The sequence below is a fragment of the Amblyomma americanum genome, chromosome 7 (assembly GCF_052857255.1).
Source record: "Amblyomma americanum isolate KBUSLIRL-KWMA chromosome 7, ASM5285725v1, whole genome shotgun sequence".
Classification (NCBI taxonomy): Eukaryota; Metazoa; Arthropoda; class Arachnida; order Ixodida; family Ixodidae; genus Amblyomma; species Amblyomma americanum.
The window spans coordinates 172,539,190-172,562,109 of record NC_135503.1 but is presented as its reverse complement, the minus strand read 5'-3'; the positions used below and the strand labels follow the sequence as shown (position 1 = coordinate 172,562,109).

The 22,920-nt window shown below is 44.5% G+C and overlaps 1 protein-coding gene and 1 long non-coding RNA gene across 2 annotated transcripts; one reads left to right on the top strand and one right to left on the bottom strand.

Annotated features, from left to right (window-relative positions):
- Positions 1-2,761: 2,761 nt before the first annotated feature.
- Positions 2,762-3,991, bottom strand: LOC144097586 (uncharacterized). Its single transcript, XR_013307076.1, has 3 exons — positions 3,557-3,991; positions 3,326-3,453; positions 2,762-2,809 (listed from the first exon to the last, which is right to left on the bottom strand). It is a non-coding gene; the product is annotated as an uncharacterized LOC144097586 (long non-coding RNA).
- Positions 3,992-4,366: 375 nt separating this feature from the next.
- Positions 4,367-8,485, top strand: LOC144098219 (uncharacterized). Its single transcript, XM_077630717.1, has 5 exons — positions 4,367-4,424; positions 5,181-5,274; positions 5,790-5,865; positions 7,917-8,046; positions 8,475-8,485. The coding sequence occupies exons 1-5, from the start codon at positions 4,409-4,411 to the stop codon at positions 8,483-8,485; spliced, it is 327 nt and encodes a 108-aa protein (XP_077486843.1). The 5' UTR covers positions 4,367-4,408.
- The last annotated feature ends 14,435 nt before the right edge of the window (positions 8,486-22,920 follow it).

Below are 22,920 nucleotides of genomic sequence, written 5' to 3'. Positions count from 1 at the left end.
ATGAGGGCGCGCTGGCAGTGGTATCGCGTGAACATGGCGGCCTGCAAGAAAACAGCTGATTCCATGGCTAGTTCCTGTTTTTTCGCGTGTCGTCTAAAATCAAGGTACTTTGCGGATGTCTTAAGTGCGCCGAAAAATCTGATTGAAGGCAGTGAATGCTACGGGCCTGCCGAGATCAACTTACAAGCAGCGCTCGGCTCGAAAATCAACGAAGACAACTTTAGTCTGTGTTCTCGGTCGGCGCCTATCGATCACCGAGTGACGTGTGGTTCTGTTTATTTTTTTTAGAAAATACCAGAAAACCATGAATCATCACATAGAAGCAACTGCCGACAGACAGGTGCAGCTGCTGATAGCTTGCAATCTCGGTGCGGGAAATGAGAGCCGACACGGCCTGCCTCTGTGGCAGCACTCTTCTGCCTCGTAACCAAGTGTTGCCGCCCACATCGGGCTAAGCACTTGATGTTCCGTTTGTATTTTTGTAGCTCCGTTCGGTTTATGTTCAGTTGTTGCCTTAGTTTCTTTTTTTTTTCCTGTGCAAGATGCAGAAATTGTGATGTTTATGCTCCACTTTGTTTAGAGAGAAAGGAAGCATTTGACTTGATAACTTTGCTATTGTCACCGAGGAGAGAACGAGCTTGTTCCATTAACGTTATTTACTGATCATGTAGTAGATCCAGGGTCAACCTGGAAAGAAGTAGTTTGCTTGTATAGAGGCTAATTGCAACTGGGCAGAAAGTTGAGCAAGTTTGTTCATGTTTGCTGGTACACAGCGCTTGAATTGCATATGATCCAGGGCAGTGAGGTAGGTAGGACAGGGCAGTGATGTGTAATATTGTATTTTGCTCAGCAGGCGGAGTGATGTTGGTATAACTGGGTTTGGTGAGGGCAGTGTTTGAAGGGCTTTAAATACTTTGCATAGCTTCTAACATGCACTTCCTTTCAGGTCGGAAGACCACTTGTTTTCTTTTTTTAAAATTATAGTCCATAATATCTGAGACACCCTGTATACAGGCCACTCCAGTTTGAAAGGGAACAGCCAGTTGAAAATGACTAGGACATTAAATACCTAGGCGAAAAGTAGCTTGAAACAGTTGCACTTATCACACATATTATATGATAGCACAAGGAGCTTGTCCGGCCATTCGGCATTGTCACCGTCTCGTGTCATCATGGACAAGACTTCATAGCCCTGTGTTACGCAAACCAAGCTAGGTGTCAGTTATGGGGCAATAACCGAGTGCTCAAAATATCCCACAATGGAGCTGCCTGTATCTTCTTAGAGCTGTAGAGCATTTCCAGTAACGGTGTTGCATGATTTGTGATTGTAAACTAACCTCTATTCACACACCATCTCCTTGGTGATGTGTCTGTGATGTTTACACATCTTTGTCTATCAGTGAAGATGTTCTAGTCATTCAGCAGTCATTGTAGCCACTGCACCTTACAATCTTTATTATGCATTGTTGTACAGCGGTTTCCTTGCAGTAGGTACAGCTTTTAGCACAGAGCGAAACCCCTAGCCACACACCATTACGCTAAAAGCTTAGCTTTGGTATTTACACTACTTATATGTGCCAAAATGTTTTGTAGTCTGGAAAATGCATCATGTACACTGTACTATGCCATATTTATTGTACAGGTAGCCTCTGTATGAAAGAAAACATGCACTTTGAACTCAGTTTTCCAGACTTTTTTCTTAACTGCACTCAGAAATGCCATACGGTAATTGTACATCAAGGTAAAGTATGCTTGTATGTACACTGCCTTTTCTGCAATAGAAACACTCGTGTCAAATGCTGTGCCTAAAAAAATAAACGCGCTTACTGAATGTATGATGCAATAAAAAACAACTTTTTTATTCCAACAAGCATCACAAATATTTCATGCATTATTCCAGCACTACACGTTTGGTTCATGCATGTTCGTCACACAGGTAATGACCACAGGCACTCCACCAAGCTGGAAGGAGACAGCAGAGAAGGGGCAGGTGGGCTAACATAAGCACTGACAAAAGAGAGTTCAAAATGATGCTTTTCAGAAATTGGGCGAGCTGCTTCAACACCTTTTCCGTCTTCAGGAAGAGACTGTGCAACACGCTGCTGAGGGACTGGAAGATATACTAGCAAACACACTGAAAATGAAGTGGCAGCCGGTGGGGGGCACTTGTTTGTCACTGCTGGCTTCTCGCTGCACACAGGTTGGCCAAGGGCACAACCACATCACACAATTGCTCACACACTTGCAGATGTGTGTTGTGCAATGACACAAGGAAATGACAGCGGCAACAGGGGAAGAGTGCCTGATATGACTCTCTATGCCAGCATGGTGAGTCGTCTCTGGACGCTAGATTTTCCATCGCAACTGCCGCTGCACCATCCCTCGGTACGCCTTCCTCTGGAGACGGGTCGTCCTAGAGAGGCCAAAAGTACAGCACCGCATGCTCTTCTCAGGAGGCAGGTGAGGAGAGATCCCGTCTGTATGAGGCAGCCACCATTTAGAGGTGGCCCGTTGTTATCTGGGTCAGAGGCAGTGTCGCCTGCACCCTCTGCTGATATGGGCACATCCAAACAGAGGCTGTGAAGTGCAGCACGTGCGGTGATGATGCGCACTGTCCACTTCCACTGGCACTGGTGCATCCGGTGCCCTTGAAAGCAACGGAAGCAGCTCTTCAGCACACCAATACAGCACTCAGCCACAAATTGTGTGAAAGCATGTGGCGTGTTGTACAGGCCTTCTGCTGAGTCAGGTATGTAATGTCGTGCAACTGGTGCAGGCAGCCATGGCTCCAGTGGGTAGACATAGTCTCCTGCATAACAAAAAATGATGCGGCTAAGCATGTCCTTTCTCAGTGATCTCAACAGCATTACAGGACACTCTGCTATACAGTAGAAGACTCACGCCAAGTAGCCCACATCCAGGCTTTGCTGAATATGACATTCAAGAGCATACATACATGCAGGATTTAGATGTATAAGTGAGCACTACTGTAAGGTCAGTCTTTTACCACCATATTCATATAAATGATGCGCTATGATTGCCTACAAAACACAAGCGCTGTCAGGTGCATTTTGCTTTGGTTTCTTCAACAGGAAAGGCTATGCATTTCAACAATGTAATATGTGTCCTGTGTTTCTGCTGCAATTATATTTAACAAAAGGAAAGGGTGGCAATACATTGTATCATACTGTAAAGTGTCTGCATTTGTGTAACTGTCCAGACTGATTCTTGTAGCTTTAGCAGATCCGGCCAAATGCATAGTGCTGGAGCTCAATAGATGTGACTGAGTTCGCCCGACGGGTGACACGGCTATTTTACTGCTTACCCAGAAAAAAAATCACCGTCGTCCAGCAGGCCTTCCTCCGCCTCGGAATGCCGCCAGACAAACGCGTCGCGGAAGGATCCGGGTCAGCGCGAGTCCACGGCCAGGATGCACATGTTCGCGCCACAGATCTGAGAAAAAACAAGCACAGCCCGTACTCACTCTCGCTGCCGAGGCCCGCACTTGTAGCACTTGAACTCATGCGGTCAAAAACAGTGGCCGAGGTATACTCACTATTACGTCCGCAGCGTAGAACCGCTTGCGGCTCGTTCGCAGCACTGCCCCCAGACTCCTTGATAGTGATGAGTGCCCAATCGACACACCCGACGACGCCGGAGATGCTGCCGCGGCGAACGTTTAGGCAAAGGACGCCCTCCTTCGCCGCCGCCTTCTCCTCGGGTCTCCTCGGAAAGCGAACACCCCCCTTCTGTGACCCAACGTTGACATTGGTCTCCGCTGCCCGCCGCAAAGGCTTGTTCGCAGTCGGTTGGGCTGCGCCGACGTTTTCTTCATTTCCAACGGCGCCTTGAAACCCACCGGAGGCGAAGAAGCGCAGCGCGCACAGCACCTGCCGCTCCACTGACAGCGCACTCACCCGCGCACTTCCCAGTTCAACGGCGAGTTCGTCGCACAGACACTGCGCAGTCTCCTCGAAATAACTCTCCCGCGCGTCAAAGTCGTCTTCATGCACCCTCCGACACCGTTTCTCGCGCGGTCACCCGCGTATACGACGATGTAAACAGCCGCCATTTTCTGTCTCAAACGTGTTGATACTACTTTTTCCAGTCTCAAAAAATCGTCTCAATCTGCCTGCATAATTAGATGGCCAACTTCACCACTTCTGCGCCATTTACGACGTCAGTCAGTGACGAAAAAAATCAAATTGGCCGCCGACCAATAGGAGAGAGGCAAATGATATACTTTTTGAGACAATTTCGATTGAGACTGATCCGTAATCGCGCCCCAGGATTTCGGCCTGTCAACATTGGCGAGTTTCAACGGGTAAGCCATGAAGAAAGACAGTGCTGGGACGTCTTGTCATCTCTAAAGGAAACGAAGACTCCTGCGCCGTTTTACTAAGCCTGGATGAATCGCATGGCCGGTGAGTCCCGCTCAGCGTTTCTTTGCTAATGATCTGTATTCACACGCGCTATTTGTATGCGGCTATATAGGGATGTGAGTGGAGGCAATCCGCCTGCGGTTGCCGCAGCTATAATGTGGCGCCAAAAAAGCAGGGCCTATATCCTGCATGACAAGTGTTGTTCTCATTGTCTTTATGTGCATTTAGTACTCGCGTGCCGTGGTAAATAAAAATGGCACCAGATATCACAACAGAGTTCGCTTGCTAGCGCTTCGACACTCGGTGAAAAAACATGGATTTGCACTGCGTAGAAGACGGTGAGCGAGAAGTGCCGCGCGGCGGAGCGCTCGCGCTAGGCTAGCTGCGATCAGACACCGCACTATTTTGCTCAGGGTTAGTACTCATCGGATTAGTGCTTGTGCCTTAATATGCGTCATACTAAATTCTGAGACAGTGATCGCATGCGAAAGGCTAGTTCAAATTCATCGCCTTGTCATTTGTAAACTTGTCTGTGCTTCCCCAGTGGAACAGGATTTGAGGCAGTGTTATGTCAAAGTTAGATCAATCTTGCGTCTCCTGAGCTGTAAACGTTGATTCTTCCTCTCCTTCTGAGCACTGCGAGCTGTCGGGGATGCAACTGCACAATTATTTACGATTTCTACCTTTTTGCTATATCCCTCGCTTTTGCGGCCCGCATTCAAGTCGTTCGCCATTGTCGATGTTTTTCTTTGTTACTTATTTTCGCTTTGTTATTTATTCTTGGTTGCGTGCCATCAGCTGTGGTGCCGGCGATTCTTCGAGCTCGGAACTCTTCCCAGGCACGGGATCCTACCCACAGACCTCCCTTCGGCGCACTCACGAGTGTTCTTTGGTATTTTTTTGTTTCTCTTGCCCTTACTTGCATTGTCAGTCGACAAATTTGTGCAGCTTTTAATTGTATGCAGATTTGTTAAATGCGCTAGCAATTTTTCTATGATTCTAAGCTGTGCTGTGAGATATCAAGCTTCTTGCTAGTGAAGGCATGCTTTTTTCCATTCTCTCTTCTCATTTAACCAAGGCAGACTGGTTGCAACTTTCAATTTAATACCTAGACATTGGTGCAAGGCAGCATCATAGGAATTAATGAAAACCTGCACATCATATATTTCAGCCAGCTCATCTTTCAGTGTGGTTACAACAGTTATTGTGACTCTTCTCAAAGAATGTATATGGGTGCAATACATAAAATCTGTTCATTTGTTTTGTCAAGGGCTAGCTCATTGTTTTTTTATTTACTTATATTACGTCTGAATTTAGTTTTTAAAGCAGTAGACGATTTCCTCTCTTGTCATTCATGACATATCTACAGCCACTGACAGCTGTTGCTCTGGATGTATTTATTTGCAGTTGCCAACGGCTAGCATCTATTGGGCCATGCGTGCTTCCTGCCTTCGGCTGTGTCATCCCTCCTGATCTGTTCATGGTAGTTATTCTTTTTCAGTGATGCATATCTTAGCTGCCTATTTAGAAAAATATTTTCCATATAGGCTTGCAGCTAGGTTTAGAAATGCATGAAATTCTACATACACTTCACAGCAGTGCCTCAGCTTATAATTACCGGAACTGTAGACTTGTACAAAATATAGTCGCTGATGTAGCTCTTGACGCAGCTGCTGTTAACATAAACGTGCTTTGACATTGCACACCTGTTGCCTGGTATGCATATGTGTCCTAGAAAAGGACCTATATGTTCATTTATTCCTTTAAAAACATTGTGCTCTACAATGATGGTTTACCAGTATTTCTGATGCAGAGACCAAACTGTCAGTCAGTAATGTATCATTGCACGATGACACCAATAATTGTATGGCATAGCATCCTTGCAATGCACTGGGCAAGCTGCTATCAGCACAGATTTATTGCTGGTTTATTGCCATAGCATATGGTTATACTGCACAGTTTGTACCTCTACCTTCTTAAAGCTGTATACTTGAAAAATTTAAAATTAGTTGAAGGAAAATTGAAGGAAATGTAACGGTAACTGTCTCACATTTTGGTGGACACTTGAACCGTGATATAAGGAAGGGATATAGAAGCGAAGTAATGAAGAGCTGATGCCCATGTTAGATGCCCCTCTTTAGTTAAACATACCTCGCAATTAACACATTTGGTGCAAAACAAACCTGGGACTTGCACGCTCACAAGCACCCTCATGTCAGTGAAACAAAGTGCCAATGTTGCCGTACTTTAGAGCTTTGCTCTTAAAAGCGCAGCTGACTGCTGCTCAAAGTTGAGAGCAAAAATATGTCTACTTTTCCTCATGTGCAGTCTGCGGTGCTGGTGCCATTTCCAATGGTGATTGACATTGAGTTGCATGATGCGCAGTTCGTTCCTTGAGTTAGTGATTTTGTCTGTCGTGTGAATGTGCTGTTAAAATTAGTGCAGAACAATGGTTCTCTAGTTCATTTTAGGTAAGTGTGTCCTGTGCCACATGCTACCACCCTTTTTCCTCAAATTTCCTAATCTCATTTAGCCATCTGATTGCCACCCATTCATGCATTCACCTACTCTTGGAATCCTCCCAGTGTTTTAGTGTGGTATTGCTTATATCTTCTCTGCATTAAACATGCATTGCACTTCCTCTTTTTTTGATTTAGTCAAGATATCTCTGTTCCTGTTTCTTGCATAAGCATAAGAGGCGACTCAAGTGCATCATCTGGGCTTGTGATGCAATGTGTAGGGTGCTTCGTTTTTGGGTAAAACATGGTTTCTTCTTACTGTTGCACCAAAAAAGATTCTTAAAGATTAGGTTCAATGCAATTTCTGTGCAAATGTGCCTGTAAGAAAGTGTGGTTTGAAGGTGCACAAACCCCAAGAACTGCTGGAGTGTAGTGGATGTCACATAATTCTTCTGACAGATTTTTAAACAATTTTGGTTATTTTATTTCCCTTTTAATGTTTATTGTTTGTCGGTTGCTTATAATTTTTGGATAAACTGAAAACTACATGTACTGACTGGTATTTCATTCCAATAATTATACCCATTATTATGAAGCTGTGTTGGAAGGTAGGTGTGCATTTAGTATGCGTGCTTCGAATTTCAGTGATTGTTTCTGCAATGCAAAATGGAGGACAGGCCTCTGCTGTGCGAGTTTTTTGCAATGGAGTGAAAGTAGCTGGAGCAGCATTTGCTACTGTGTCACCCATCCAAAAGTTCTCCCACAGACCACTGAGCTTCTGAATACCTATGGCTTAAAGCTCGAAGCTCTGATTGCCCTTTCCGAGGTTTTCTGCATTAATGAGTGCAAGCCCAAGGGCTCAGAGCTAACAAGCATTTGAAACCATAAAGTAGTAGTGCTGGGGCCGTGCAGCAAGTCAGTGTCAAATAGGTCGGGTTAAACGTTGTTTACTGCAGAAAGCTAGTGTGAAAAACTAGTTGCGCTCACAGAAACCGCTGTTTTTTCTTAGTCGGTCATTGAAACAAAGCAATGCATGTAAAATTTGATATCTCACTGATTCCTCAATTTTTTCCAGCTAAAAACCAAGAGTTGCATGGAAGTTGTGCAAGCCACCAAGTTGCGTATGATTTTTGCCAGGGACCTGGAACAGCCTGGGAAATTAGTGGATGGCCAGTGGTATTCACTCAATAAGGCAAGCTTTTTCTGTAAGTACAGTTTTTGGCATGGGATTGCTTAGGAACGCATGCACTAATCTGACTACTCTATGCTCGCCCATGCTTCAAGAATAACGAAGTACATGAAAAAAATTGCTGCTTTTGTTATGTTTTCTCAGGAAAGTATTTGCCATTTAGAGGGCTGTGAAAACCATAAAAATTATGTGCTTGTAGTGGCTTTTTTTCAAATTTCTTCCACGTCTATGTTGGCCTGACCTTGTAGCTTGTCTGCATGAGATTGGCTGCTACCTACAGTTCGCTTTTTTGTTGCTCCTTTATTGCCTGTCACAATCTTCACTTTGCGTGGCAGTGTCATACAGTATGGGAAGTAATCTGATCTTATTTCTGCATTGGCCTGAAGTGCAAGCTTTTGCATGTGGGGCAGCTTTATGGTGTCCTTTTGTTTGCTGTAACTGCAGTTTGGCCATGAGATTTAGAGGTTTAGTCCTTTATTTTGATGCAGTGTCATATACTTCATGCATAAATTAATGAAGCAAGCACTATTTTTTGTAATAAATGAACATTCATCGCTGTGGCCATTAGAAGTGCACTTGACTCTAAAATGGCTGTCTTCCGGCATTCAGTATTACATCTCAAAACTAGCCGGAAGACACAAAGCAGGAGATGAGATGAGCACATGATGAGGCTGGTCTAACAACTGAAATTTTATTGAAGGAAAGTGGCAAAAGACCTGCAAAGAGATTCAAGCACGCAAAACCCAAAAGCAGTGAGAGGGCAAAAACAATCGAAAGGCACTGACGTACTAGTAAACCATCTAAAAAACTAATTCCTTACAGTGAACGTTCACCGACGGTTTAGCCAGGCACTTGTTTTTAGCCTTACTGATGTAGTAAGCCTCGACTATATCAGGACAGATTTATCACTTCCCTCAACCACTAATCTGCCGCAGAAATCAGGCGTGCAAAGAGAAAGGTCGTCCTGCGATTGCATTCACGAGATTGAATGTGCAGTGTCAGGTGAAAATTCGTATTCCGCTCTATACATTGAAAGTGCTCTCAGCCAGGCGCACATTCAGATATCTGCTTGTCTGCCCGTAGTAGTTTCAGCTACGAGGCAGTGGAATGCAAAAAACCCGTTTACTTTTGCAAGTGGTGAACATTTTTTATCTGCCACTGTACATAGCGGACGATTACCCGTAGTTGTATCAAGCCTAGTTTGAACGAAGAAGCATAGGGCTCCTAGCTTACTTTTAGCGGTCAAGACAACAGCAACATCATACTTTGGTGCAACTTTCTTGGGACGGTGAGAAATGGCGTGGAGGTAAGGTATAGAGCCTGTCTTTTTGTGCTGCTAAACTACGTCAGCATCATGTGAATGGTGTTCAGTTCCCTCGAGAGAGTAAAAACACACTCTGACAGGTGCGCGAGATGGGCAAGTGGGAACCCAGGTGCCATTGGCTTGGAAACCTGCTCCGAGAATGCATTCTAAACACTGTGATGGCATGACTTCCATAAAGCGGTCGTGATGCATGCGATTGCCAACCTGTCCTTCACCAGCCTCGAGTGGTTCAACTCGTAGCTAAGAGGCTTCCTGATCTTGGGCTGTGGCGCCAACATATGTGGTCGTCCGCAAAGCGCAGGTCTAAGTCAAGAAGCTACAAACGGTTTTGCTTAGTGAAATTCAGACATAAAAGATAGGCTTTGACCACATGCCTAAAGGTTTCTAAAACGTCTTGTGCCAACTTATCTGAGCCCTCCTTGTGCAAAAAAATTAGGTAGCTATCAACATAACGAAATGCTACTATGCCGAGGTCTTCCAAACAGGGCTTTGATGCGGTATCGACTGGACAGAAGAATGTCGCGGAGGAACAGTGCAACCTGGGACCCTCTGCATATGCCTGATTTCTGATGTAAATACCGCCTTGCCAACTCTCACAAAAGTGGAGTTCTGTGGAGTTCTAGTTTCTTGTGGACAGCAACCTGGGCAGGTGCTCTGCAGTGAGCATCGACATGGAGGGCCTGCACTATTCATTGTCACATGATAGACCTCTGAGGCATGTGCAAACTGCATCAGGGTGAACAATGAACATGCTTTTACAGATGATTGCGTGATTTCGGTTGCTGGCTTCATGGGGCTGTTCTCCTTTTACTGCAAATCTGCATTTGTCAGTTGGCAGGGCGGTATTTACACGCAGGTCGTACCTTTGCTCAGCAACATTTTTTTGTCTAAAGTCGATAAGGCATTAGAGCCCTGTTTGGAAGACCTTGGAATAGTAGCAATTCGCTATGTTCATGACTATCTAATTTTTCTGAACATAGAAGGGTGAGATAAGTTGGCACAAGATGTTTTAGGAGTCTTTAACGCATGCGGTCAAGGCCTGCCTTTTACACCAGAATTGTCTAAGCAGAACCGTTAGCAGTTTCTTGATGCAGACCTGCGCTTTGTGGACGAATATGTTTGTCGGGGCTACAGCTAAAGATCGGGGAAGGCTTTTTTTATCTGCGATTCGGACCACTCGTTGCTGGGGAAGGATGGTGAAGAGGTGTATTTGTCGCTGGTTAAGGTCAGTAAAGATGGAAACACTTGATGGGTATGCAATCTATGCATGACATGAGCTTTACATAAGTCATGCCATCACTGCTGAGGACGCATTCTTGTAGCAGGTTTCCAAGCAGCTGGGTTCCCACTTGCCCATCTCAACAACCTGTCATAGTATGTTTTCCCTCGCTCGAGGGTAAGCAGCACATACTCCGATGATGCTGACACACCTTACCTCCACAGTATTTCACAGTCTCAAGAAAGTCGCGGGAAAGCGTAATGCTGCTGTTGTCTTAACAGCGAAGTTCAAGACAGGAGGCCTTTGCGCCGCCATTAAAGAGGCTTGATAAAACTGGGTACTTGTCCACAATGGACAGTGTCACAAAAAAAGGTTCACCACTTGCAAAAGTAATCGAGATTATTGCGTTCCACTGCCTTATGGCTTCAACTAATATGGGCAGACAGGCAGATATTTGAATTTTCACTTGACTGAGCACTTTCACCCTATAGGGGGAAGGCAAATTCTAATCTGGCACTGTATGCTCAATCTTGTGAATGCAAATCTGAGGATGACATGTCTCTTTGCACGCCTAATTTCCACGACACATCAGTGGTTTATGGAAGGGATAAATCTGTCGGTAGATAGTTGAGGCTTACTACATCGGTAAGGCTAAGGACACGTGTGGCTAAGCCATCGGAAAACCTTCACCGTAAGGAATTTGCTTTTTTAGATGATTCATTAGTATGCCAGTGACCTTTAATTGCACTTCGCCCTTCCACTGCTTTGGGTTATTGTGCGCTTGTATCTCTTCGCGGGTCTCCTTTTGCGGCTTTCCTTCAATGATGCCGCCGCAGTGGCTCAGTGGTTATGGCGCACGGCTGCTGTCCCAAAAGACGCAGGTTCGATCCTGGCCGCACCAGTCAGATTTCAATGGAGGCGAAATTTTAGAGGCCCGTGTACTGTGCGTTTTCAGTGCACGCTAATGAACCCCAGGTGGTCGAAATTTCTGGAGCCCTCCACTACGGCGTCCCTCATAGCCCGAGTCGCTTTGGGACGTTAAACCCTCACAAATCAAATAATCAAAATCTTAAATTAAATTTTTGTTAGTCCCGCCTCTTGAGCTCAAGTCTTCTTGTGTGTTCTGGCTGGTTTTAAGGTGAGTCAGTACCAACGAGGCCAGTCATAAGGCTTGTTCAGTATTACAACATTTTTAATAAAGTGAGAAGTTTACTAGGCTATGTTTCCGGGGATCATGTCCGTAGCAGTTGTGGGCAACTCGGAAGACATAGCGTCATACGATTGGTTGTGTAATTGGCAGAGAATGATGTGAGGATGCTGCTCGAAAAGAAAATTTCATAATCGGATAATTATTTACAGCCAAAAATGTCCAAAAAGTGGCTGGGCCAGAGAAAAATTGCCGCGAAATTTGAAAACGCTGAAAGTAGGTGGAGCTACAGCGTAGTGCCAAGTTTGAAAAACTGGAAGTATGGACAAAGCCAAAGCTTGGCGCCAAGTTTGAAAACTCGAAATGAGCAATCACGTGACCAGTGATAAGTGTCCTATACTTAACCAGGAGATGGGAAAAAGAATGATAAATTAAAGGCAATTAGGTAATTATTGAGAAGGAAAGGCAATGAACGCGTGATTAGACTGGGCGGGTATTCAGTGAGTGGGCAGGAACGATCCGTGGAGGGAAATTTGAAAACTCGAAATCGTTGCTGAGATGAAATGAGGGTAAAATAAGAGTTAATTGATAACCAATCAAGTCAACGAGAAAACAACCATGGCGCCAAATTTCAAAGGCGACCAGTGTAGAGGAAGCATCAACGCTTTCACATTTTTTTTGCGCAGGTAGCAGCGGTGATCTCTATTTTTTGTTTTTTTTCAGCCAAGGAACCTGCGGCCAGGACAACGCTGGACAGCATGCATCAGCAAGCTCGAAAAAAAAGCACGAAACAGTAAATAAATATTGATCATTTTCGTTTCAATTCTAGTGGTTTTGTGCACGAATTACTCTGGAATGCACAAAGCTTGTGTTAATTGACAGGCAACCATTAACAAGCTGTGCATTTTTGTGCATAGCCTACTCCAGAACACAAATCCTGTGTTAATCGACAGGTGAGAGTAACGACTGTTACACAGTGTATGAGCACTACACAAGACACACTACAGAAGACAAGGCAAACTACAGAAGACAAGACAGACTACAGAAGACAAGACAGACTACAGAAGTCAAGACAGACTACAAAAGAGAGGACAAACTACAGAAGACAGACTATAAAAGACTAGACAGACTACAGAAGACAGGACTACAAAAGACAAGACAGACTACAGAAGACAAGACAGACTACACAAGACATGCCCAAAATACGACAAGACTACAGACTACAGAAATTTTCTGTCTCAGAATCCTATAGTGCGTTTCGACTGGGAGGAGACGGCATACCATCATTTACACTCAGCGAGGTTCGTACGCTGAGTGTGTCGTCGCGTTGTAGGGCGTCTCGGGTAGCCGGCACAGCAAGCTTCACGGGGATTTTTTTTAAAAGAGACAAAACGTCCAAGGAGACAAGGCATTTGTTGGCCTCAAGGTTGGCTTGAGACACAGGTTCGATGAACTGACTAGAATGACAGATATGGGTCGCGGTTTTTCCTGCGATAAGGGCTATGAGCTTTCAAAGCGGAAATAAATAAAGAATAAAACTCCTTTATGTATAGCAGAAACCGACAACGAGAGAAGGGGGAACAGCGGAAGTCCACAATTGGGCGCAAAGGGGTCCCCGGTTTGTGCACCTTGGGCAGGCCGTAGAATAATGCAGCCGATCCGTTGGTCCTCAATAACTGGAGGTAGGGGTTTCAGAAGTTGGGGTGCTTTTGGAAGACTTTTTTGAATGTTTTGTTTAGTCTTGCTCGGGTAGTGGTTGTGGGGTCCTTCAATTCCTCATACTCTGCTGAGTAAGGTGGATATTTTCTCTTCGTACTCTTCTGTCTAGAAAAACTGTTGTGTTGTCCTTGTCCGCTGAGAAGATCTCAAGGTTGGTGTCTGTGGTGAGTTCTTGCAGGGCTTACCTTTCATGCGGTGGTAGGTTTGATTCTGTCCTTTGTGATTGCACACTCAGCGCACGAACCCCGCTGAGTGTAAATGATGGGTGCCGCCTCCTGGAGCTGTGCCTATCAAATACATACTTCTCGTCAAACGGTTAATTTTACCGACAAGTTAAAGGAACGTCAATGGCAGCCTCCACCTCTGTCGTAATGACCAATTTAATCATGCAACATATCAAACAATTAGCGCTCAACTCATTCCACCCGAAACCAAAGAATTTCTTCTGATATGTCGACGACTACTTCGCCGTCAACAAAATATCTGAGATTCAAACTTTACTTTTTCATTTAAACTACGTAGAACATGACATTCTGTTCACGCTAGAAGTGGAACAAGAAAACTCCCTGCCGTTTTTGGGCATCCTCGTGTCCCGAAACCACGGTACCCGTCAATTCTCCGAATACCGCGAACGAACTCACTCGGGCCGCTATCTCCACTTCTCTTCGAACCACCCGATAGTCCAAAAAGCATCAGGGGTGAAAATGTTGTTCAGAAGTGTTGAGACACACTGTAGCACAGAACCTGACAGAAAAAAGAATAACGTACAATATTCAAAGAACTCATAAAGAACGGCTACCAAAAAATTTCATTCAAAAAACCATTCGACGTCAACAACACAACATGAGCGAAGAAATCAACGCACAAAGAACAATGCCACCACCTGAATACGTCACTTTACCTTATGTCAGAGGTGTCAGCAAGACCATCGCCCAAACCCTAAAAAGAGGGGGTCTCCAGATTGCACACAAGCCTACAAACACTCTTGCGCTCCTGTTCCCAAAGACCGGCCGTGGAGAAAAAGAGCCCAAGGAATTGTTTATAAAATTTATTGCGCCGACTGCGACGCCAGCTACATCGGCGAAACTAAAAAATCTCAAAGAATGAATTCGGCAGCATAAAAACGACCTCCGCAACTTCGGAAGACAGCGTAATCCTATATCCGAACATTCCGAGGACTCAGATCGTAGAATACGAACAAACCCGCATCCTCGGAACCGAGACCAATTACCACAAAAGGCTCCTTCTAAAACCCTGGCACATCCAAACCACCGCGAACAACATCAACAGCACAAATGAATACCTGCCATCAGTATGCACCCACCCCTGCTGAAAAAACGTCTATGGCTATGAGATATGATCTTGGCAGTATTTTTATGACAAATCATAAAATTGTGTGAAAACTCATTGAAGATGAGTAATATATCATACAAAATATATGACTTATGATGAAGCTTCTATGATTTTCGACTCGGATTGCATCATATGTGATATAGTCAGACAAAATATCACTGCAGAATTTACGATTTATGACGAAACTACTACGATGTACGACCCAGGTTTCATCGTATATCATACGATCAGACACGATATCTTTGAAGAATCTACGGCTTATGACGAAGCTTCTATGATGTGTGACTCATATTGCATGGTATATAATACAGTCAGACACGATATCATTGGAGAATCTACGACTTATGACAGAACTTCTGTGATGTATGATTGATCTTGTTGACAAGTCACAAAATCGAACACAATATCACTTGAGAGCGATATCAGAGTTTGATGATGGATGTTGCAGCTTGTACGACAAGTATTTAAGAAGTCGGTGTGGGGTCGATGGCATGAATATTGTTGTAATTCTTATGACCCATCACGAAGATCAATGAAAATAAGATTTATGCAAGTAAATCAGTAACTGTCTCTGAACTAAATTGTTTATTGCATTATGATGCCTGCAGTATCTTAACCAACGTGTAATTTGGCCGGCTTTCAGCACACTAGTGATTGGTGTGCTGAATCAAAAACAACTTTCACAAGGTGAGGCTTTTATTTCATGCATGCAATGCCCGAGAATGACAATTGTCCTTACGGGGCATAAGCACCACGTGGTGGCATCGTGTCTCTCATTAATGTACTACCAAATACTTCAAAAATACAAATAACGAGTTACTCTTTCAAATTTATTTATTTAAAAGCAGTCGAAATAAAGGAAGTTGGAAAAACAAACATATTCAGCAAGCACTCAGCCAGAAATGAACACTAGGAATAGAAGGTACTTCAATATTTACAATATTATTTCATTTCAGCGTCACAAAAAATTGTAAATTTGTGCACGAAATCAAACTGGGCAGCTGGCATGTGGTCACAGCTGCAGATGCAAAGGCACATAATAGAAGCTACTTCAATATACTGTATGTACCAAATATGCCTTCATTCCAGGATCACCCCAGTGCCACCAGGTACCCACTGGTGATAAAACGGGTACAAGCTTTCCTCTGGTCTGGTGCTCGGCTTATTTAGGGTGAAACGCTTGGAAAATGTTTCTTTGACCACACCTTGAGTAGAAGAAAAATGCCTTGCGACATGGTGCTCTTTCGCCACAGATGCCTTTGCGCTATGAAAAACCCATCACCATAATCTCAGGATCGCAAAATACGAGCAGTTTCTTTCAAGCATGACAGTAGTCTCAATTAAGTCGGCCAACATGCACATCAGTAGCACTACGAGTTGAGCGAGTTGGTTCACTTGAACAAAAACAGCGCAGGAACAGGAGCAAGAAAGAATAAAAATGGACAAACTCTGTGGAGCCCATCAGCATGCCAAGAGGCTGTGCTTGCTTTAGGAGCACGTTGTGCCATTAGGGACGCTAAGGCGCCCTGGTTGTTAAATAGCGCGGGATTATACATGGGACAGGGCTCAATGTACAAGAAATTAACTTCAGTAACACGTCGAGTTGAGCGAGTTGATACATGAACAAAAACAGCGCAGGAACAGGAGCAAGAAAGAAGAAGAATGAACAAAAGCTGTAGAGCCCATCTAGCATGCCAAGAGGCTGTGCTTGCTTTAGAAGCACGTAGTGCCATTAGTGATGCTAAGCGCCCTGGTTGTTTAATAAAGCATGATTATACATGAAAGGCAGCAATGTGGGCTAGTTGGTTATACATTTTGATTTGAATAACGCGCTACACACTAACAAAACGACACCGGAACGAAGGACACAGGACAAGTGCGCAACTAACAACTAAAATTTTATTCTGGTACGAGGGTACATAAATACATTCCACGAACATGCTGAAACAATCAATTCAATGCCAACGGCTGTGTCGCACGCTCCTTCGTTTTTTGATTAGATGCACCTCCTCACTTGATAACAGCACCGAGGGTGTGCTTACGCACTCTTCTCCGGCCTCCAATATCTCAAAGGCTTCTTTTATTTCCCTTTCTTTCTTTTCTTTTGCCCGACCTAGAATTGCTGTCTGATCAAAGTACGGTGAACATTTGTGATTTGCGCAATGGGGGGCGAGATTTCCGGGACTCGTTATTTTTCCTAAGTTATTACTGTGCTCCTTCAACCTGGTGTTTAGACATCTGCCTGATTGACCTATGTAGCTCATGCCACATGACAGGGGAATTTTGTACGCTATACCGGTGGCACATTCTACGAACTTTTCTTGGTGTGCGATACCACAAGTGTTAGCCAATTTTTTCTTCGACTTATTCATTTCGTGACAAAGGCTCACTAATTTTCTGGGCGCGGTAAACACCACGGGAACACCATATCTGTCTGCTACTTTCTTTAAGCCGTGCGAAACATTATGTACTAAGGGATGAAAACAACACCAGTACCCTGCTCTGCATGCTTTGTCTGCGGTATTTTTCTCTTCAGAAGCATTTGTAGATTCCTTTCAGCCACTGACGTAATTAGCGCGTCAGGGTACCCACTCATCCTTAGCCTACCAATTTGCCTCTTGATGCTACGCTCTACCTGATGGGAACACGATTTCTTAATACACTGCTCCAAACTGTTACTTGCTACACTTCTTTACACCAATTTAGAGTGTGCGGAATGATAACTTAAGATGCTTTTTCTCGTTTTCGTCAGGTTTTAGTTGTTTTAGTTGGTTTTAGTTGGTTTAGTTTAAAATTTTAGTTGTTAGTTGCGCACTTGTCCTGTGTTCTTCGTTCCGGTGTCGTTTTGTTAGTGTGTAGCGCGTTATTCAAACCAAAATTATACATGGATCAGGGCTCAATGTACAAGAATTGAACTTCAGTAACACGTCGAGTTGAGCGAGTTGGTACGGAGGACGCTGCCACCTGCTACGGCCAGGGGTGTCTCCAGCGCTGTGGCCACCCATCCGGGTGGTGCCCCAAACGCCAACAACACCGGCATCACCTCCACGGGCGCTTCGACCGGGAGCTTGTACTACGCAGCCAGTGACGCCGCCAGTGACGCCAGCCCAAGCACGTCGAACGCTGCCTCGACACCGGCTACACGATTCATACAACACAGCAGCAGCACCGAACCAACCGTGAGCACGAACGCCGACCGCTAATAGTTGAACGCTAGTAATAGACGCTAGTAGCGGCGTTCCCGGGTCGTGTGTATTTATAGTTTTTATGTTTCATTTTTGTCTTGTGTTTAAGTGTGTGTGTCACGTAGGGTGTATTAAATGTGCGTTTGTGTGGGTACACCTGTCGCCTAATCCATTCGGTCCGAGTGTTCTCCGGGGAGATCCGTGACAACATCCGCCTAAAGCTACCGTATTTACGCGCGTAATTTGCGCACTGTTTATTAATAATTTAGGGCTCCAAGAAGGGGGTGCGCAAATTACTCGGCGATTTCGCGAGCGCGACTTAAAAAACTCCACAAAGGTCATAATGTGCAATACAGGTATATTGTATGTTGCTGAGTATACCTCAGAACCCGGACCCGCACCCCACGCTAGCCGCCCACCGAAAAAAAGTTCACTCTAAATGAAAGGCCGTGCACCCCCCAGCCCTCCTTGCGGGATGGCATGAAGGTCCATGCACGAAGCTGAATAAGACACTAAAACAGCGTCATTGTTCGGTAGTTCCGGATTCTGTAAGTTTGATTTCGCAGCTTCGTCCGGGAAAGCAACCGCGAATCATTAAATCAATTATCACACCACACAATTCTTTAACAGTACCGGGCGAGTGTCGACCAAACTGCTTGTCGGCGCCTTATCACGGCGCGGATCTGAGAAGTCAGCGAGAATAGCCAGGTGCGCACAAGTTTGCCAACAGAACGATTGTCGTCTATGGACAAACTTGTGCGCACGCGGTTATTCTCCCTGGCTTTGCCGCTCCGCGCCGTAATAAGGCGCTGACAAGCACTTTGAAACTTGCCGTATAGTTGTGATATCCCATCGCAAGACACGACCGAACAACCGAACACAAGCCATCAGAGCCACCAAGAAAAGTGTAGTCGGCATTCGAGTCACATGCATCAGCCAAACAGCGGTGTTGGCTCTTCTATCAGCTGCCGATCCTCCCCGGAAGCACTGCTGGCTATTCCGAGTGGCGATGCCGCTGATGCCGCCGCGATTGTAACAGCGGCCCCTGACACCACCATGAACGCCCAGTGCACAAAAGATTCAAAAAGCCTTCCGAACAAACACGCGGAATAGCCGAATGCTACTGGGTAGAGCCATAGGGTAGAGCCCACGTGCATGATGGTGGTCTAGCTCAGCGCGGTGCGTAAAATATGCGAGTAAAAAATTTTGTAAACCCGGGTGATAAGTTAAGGGTGCGCAAATTATGCGAAGGCGCAAATTATGCGCGTAAATATGGTATTTAATAACATTTATTCAGGAGCAATGGGTATAAGGAAAGAAACATATATATACTTGATCCTACCTACGGATCCGCCAGAATAGATCACTCATTAAAAGTTCATGAATACAAGTGTTGAATCAACATAATCGAATATGCTTTTTTTTTCAAAAATAGTTCATGATTGGAATGGTTTGCCGGAGCATATTGCGTCAGTGCCGTCCTCCGGCTTTGGCGGTGCTCTTGCCGAAATTTCGTTTACTTAGTGTGTAAAAGTCTCTTCATGTGCTTTGTACACAAAACTGTAGTTTTTGTTTCAGTTCTTGTATATATGTTGCTTTGAACATTTTTTTTCTTGTTTGGATATGTTTTCGACGTGGCCTAACCACGTTTACGCACTGCTACACACTACTAATGATATCATGGTAGCTTTGGATGGGGATGGGCAAATTGATATACTGTTCCTCGACTTTGAAAAGGCGTTTGACCGAGTCTGTCACAAAGGGTTATTTTTGAAGCTAAAAAGTGTATTGCAAAATGTACAAATTCTGAACTGGCTTGATTGTTACTTATCCCATCTACAACAGTATGGTTGTGTAGAAAACTCGCATTCTTCATCTGTCCCTGTATTACAGTCACCGACCGATTTTTCGGACTCGAAGGGACCCTGAAAGTTGTCCGAATAATCGAACAGTCCGAAAAATCCGTGAAGTACAAAAAAAACACTTTATTTAGATGAAATCTGCTTAAAAATATCACTGATTTTACCTCGCGACAAATTTCTCTTGCTGGCGATTATTTGCGCCTGTATTTGCGCCAAAGTTGTGCTTTCACTGTACACGCTAGACAGCAAGGCCACAGCATTTAGTTGGAACTTCCCACGCTTCTTTGACAGACTCGGCGGGGCCATGTTGTCCAAAACCCGAGTGTACACCACACCGCTCGTCAAACACACGCAAAGATAAGGCAGTTTTCGTTGAAAGTGGCGGAACCGCCGGACGCAATCACAAAACGGCGACCGGATGTAAGTTCATGAAGACTGAGCGCCACTCGGTGGACGCGGTCAATGGAACCCAAGTGACGAAACGGCGAATGGCAAACGTATGTGACCCGCCACGGTGGCTCCGTGGTTAGGGCGCACGGCTACTGACGGAATACCCGGGTTGGATCCTGACCACGGTGGCCGCGTTTCGATGGAGACGAAATGCTAAGGCGCCCGTGTGCTGTGCGAAGTTACAGATCTCCAAGTGGTGGAAATTATTCCGGAGCCCTCCAATACGGCACCCCTTTCTTCCTTCCGTTCTTCTCTCAGTCCGTCCTTTATTCCTTCCGGCCGACATGCGAGATAGCTCCTGCACAATTTCCTTCCCCCAACAACCAATTTTCAATGTATGGGAGCAGCAATAACTGCCCGCGATAACGTCGGCGACAAAAACAAGTTGACGGCGATGACAATCCGGCTCCAACCTCGAAGTGTCAGAGATCGCAGGGAACTCTACTGGCAACAATGAGGTACCGAAAGTATGTCAAGCCAACCCAACTGCAGCGTAAATCCACCTCAATCCAATATGGCACATTTTGCGCCGGCTAAAACCCGACAAAATGGCCGTTTTTGTCCCGCAGGCGACTGAAATTAGTTTAAAAAATCAAACTTTCAGACTTTTGATGTCCGAAATATCCGTCGCGAATAAGTATGTGCTTCTACGGGGTGACTGACGGCACCTCATCGAGGTCCTAAATATCCTACAAGTCATAATTATTGGAGCCCGAATCACCCATCGGCTAATGTATACGGAATACCACAAGGTTCTGTCCTTGGACCTCTTCTTTTTCTGATCTATTTAAATGATCTCCGGTTTTTCCCCATTGCTGCATCGCATACCAGAACATCGAATCTGTACAAGATCAGACTGTGCTATGTGATTACCTCTCTGCAATTAACAGTTGGCGCCAAATATGGCGTATGAACCTAAATGTCTCAAAATGTGCCCCTATGATGGTTACAAGAAAGAAAAAACCGTTAATATATACTTACAAAATTAACAATGCAGATGTAAAGCGGGTTGACAGCTTCAAATATCTGGGCATTATGAATGACTACCAATTAACGAGGAATGCACAAGTTGATTATGTAGTTTTGGGGTCCCTAAACCAGCTGTGGTTATTGAAGCATCGCATGAGGCACTGCACTAGTGTGAAAACTTGCAGCATTCATGACACTTGTTAGGGGAATGCTTGATTTCACTGGCACTGTTTGGGACCTTCATAATAAGAAAAACATCAAACACATTGAAGGGGTGCAAAAGAAAGCACTTAGATTCATTTACAACGCTTACCATAGAAGTATCTGTTTCAGACCTGAGAACACGAGCTGGGCTCCCGTCGCGTGAAATGCGCCGACTACTACACTGCCTACAAATGATGTACAATATTGTGAACAACCATTCCAAAATCAATTTTCATACTTACTTGCATTTCAACGAATCCAGGAAAACGAGAGGTAAGCACAGCAAGACAGTTGTAATGCCAAAGGTTAAAACTAACACCTAACGTTCATTCTTTCCTCGAACCACAGCCGAGTGGAACGCCTTACCCTACGAGGTTGCTGACATGCCCTCTGTTGAATCTTTTGCAACGGCCATGTCACCTTATCTATGATGCAGCAAGTATTTCTTTACATCGCTCCTTACTTAACCATACGCCTTTTGAAGTGTATTCCTTCTTTCTTTATTCTATTTGTTGATTGTGCGCAATCCCTCGTTGCCGATTCTCAATCACAGGTTGTATTTCCTTGCCGCTGTTAAACTCAACTTGAAAATTGTTCCAAAACAAGGCATCCACTCCTGCTTTGACTGCCAAGAGGCAGTTGGCAGTATTTGAACAAAGCAATACATTTTTTTGTTGCTGAATTGTGCTACCTGTACCATTTTTCTGTTTTCCTCCCTAAAATAATGCTCATTTCAGGGCACTGTAGGTATCTAAATAAATAAATAAACTGCTGCAGTTTTAAATGTCATGTTCATATGGAAGCTCATTATACATGTACAGTCATGGACCAAAGTTTGCACAATGCGGATTCGCTGAAAAATTTTTTTCTGTGTTGACTCCCCACTGGTCAGTAAGCTCCTATTATTCCGGATTCCGGAAGATGGAGCATGCATATGCCCTCATGTGCCACTGCTTTTCATTGTGTTTCTTTCCCCGACTGCACTAAATGAACTTTTTCACAGTCTCGGATCTAGCAATCTTTTGGCCATGAGTGTACATTTTTAGCCAATATGCCCCTTTCCCTACAGCTGGCAGCAGCGCATTTCTGGCGCAAGCATATCATGGTATATTATGGGTAGTTGCGCAGTGATGCACGATATATTTCTGTTGAATCACAGCATGCGTAATGATGAATGATTTGTCATAGATCATTCTTAACTACATCATAGCTTGATGTATGACATCATAGCTTAACTATGTATGATGTCATAGATTAATGATGTATGATATCGTAGATTAACGATCTATGATATCATAAATGTATGATGTATGATATCATAGATTAGTGATGTACGATATCGTAGCCTAGTGATGTATGATTAATCATAGCTCTATGATGCAATAACCTCGTACAAGAAAAGTCAAAGGATATGTCGTAACATTTTTTCAGCAGGGAGGGACCTCGCTCTTTAACTTA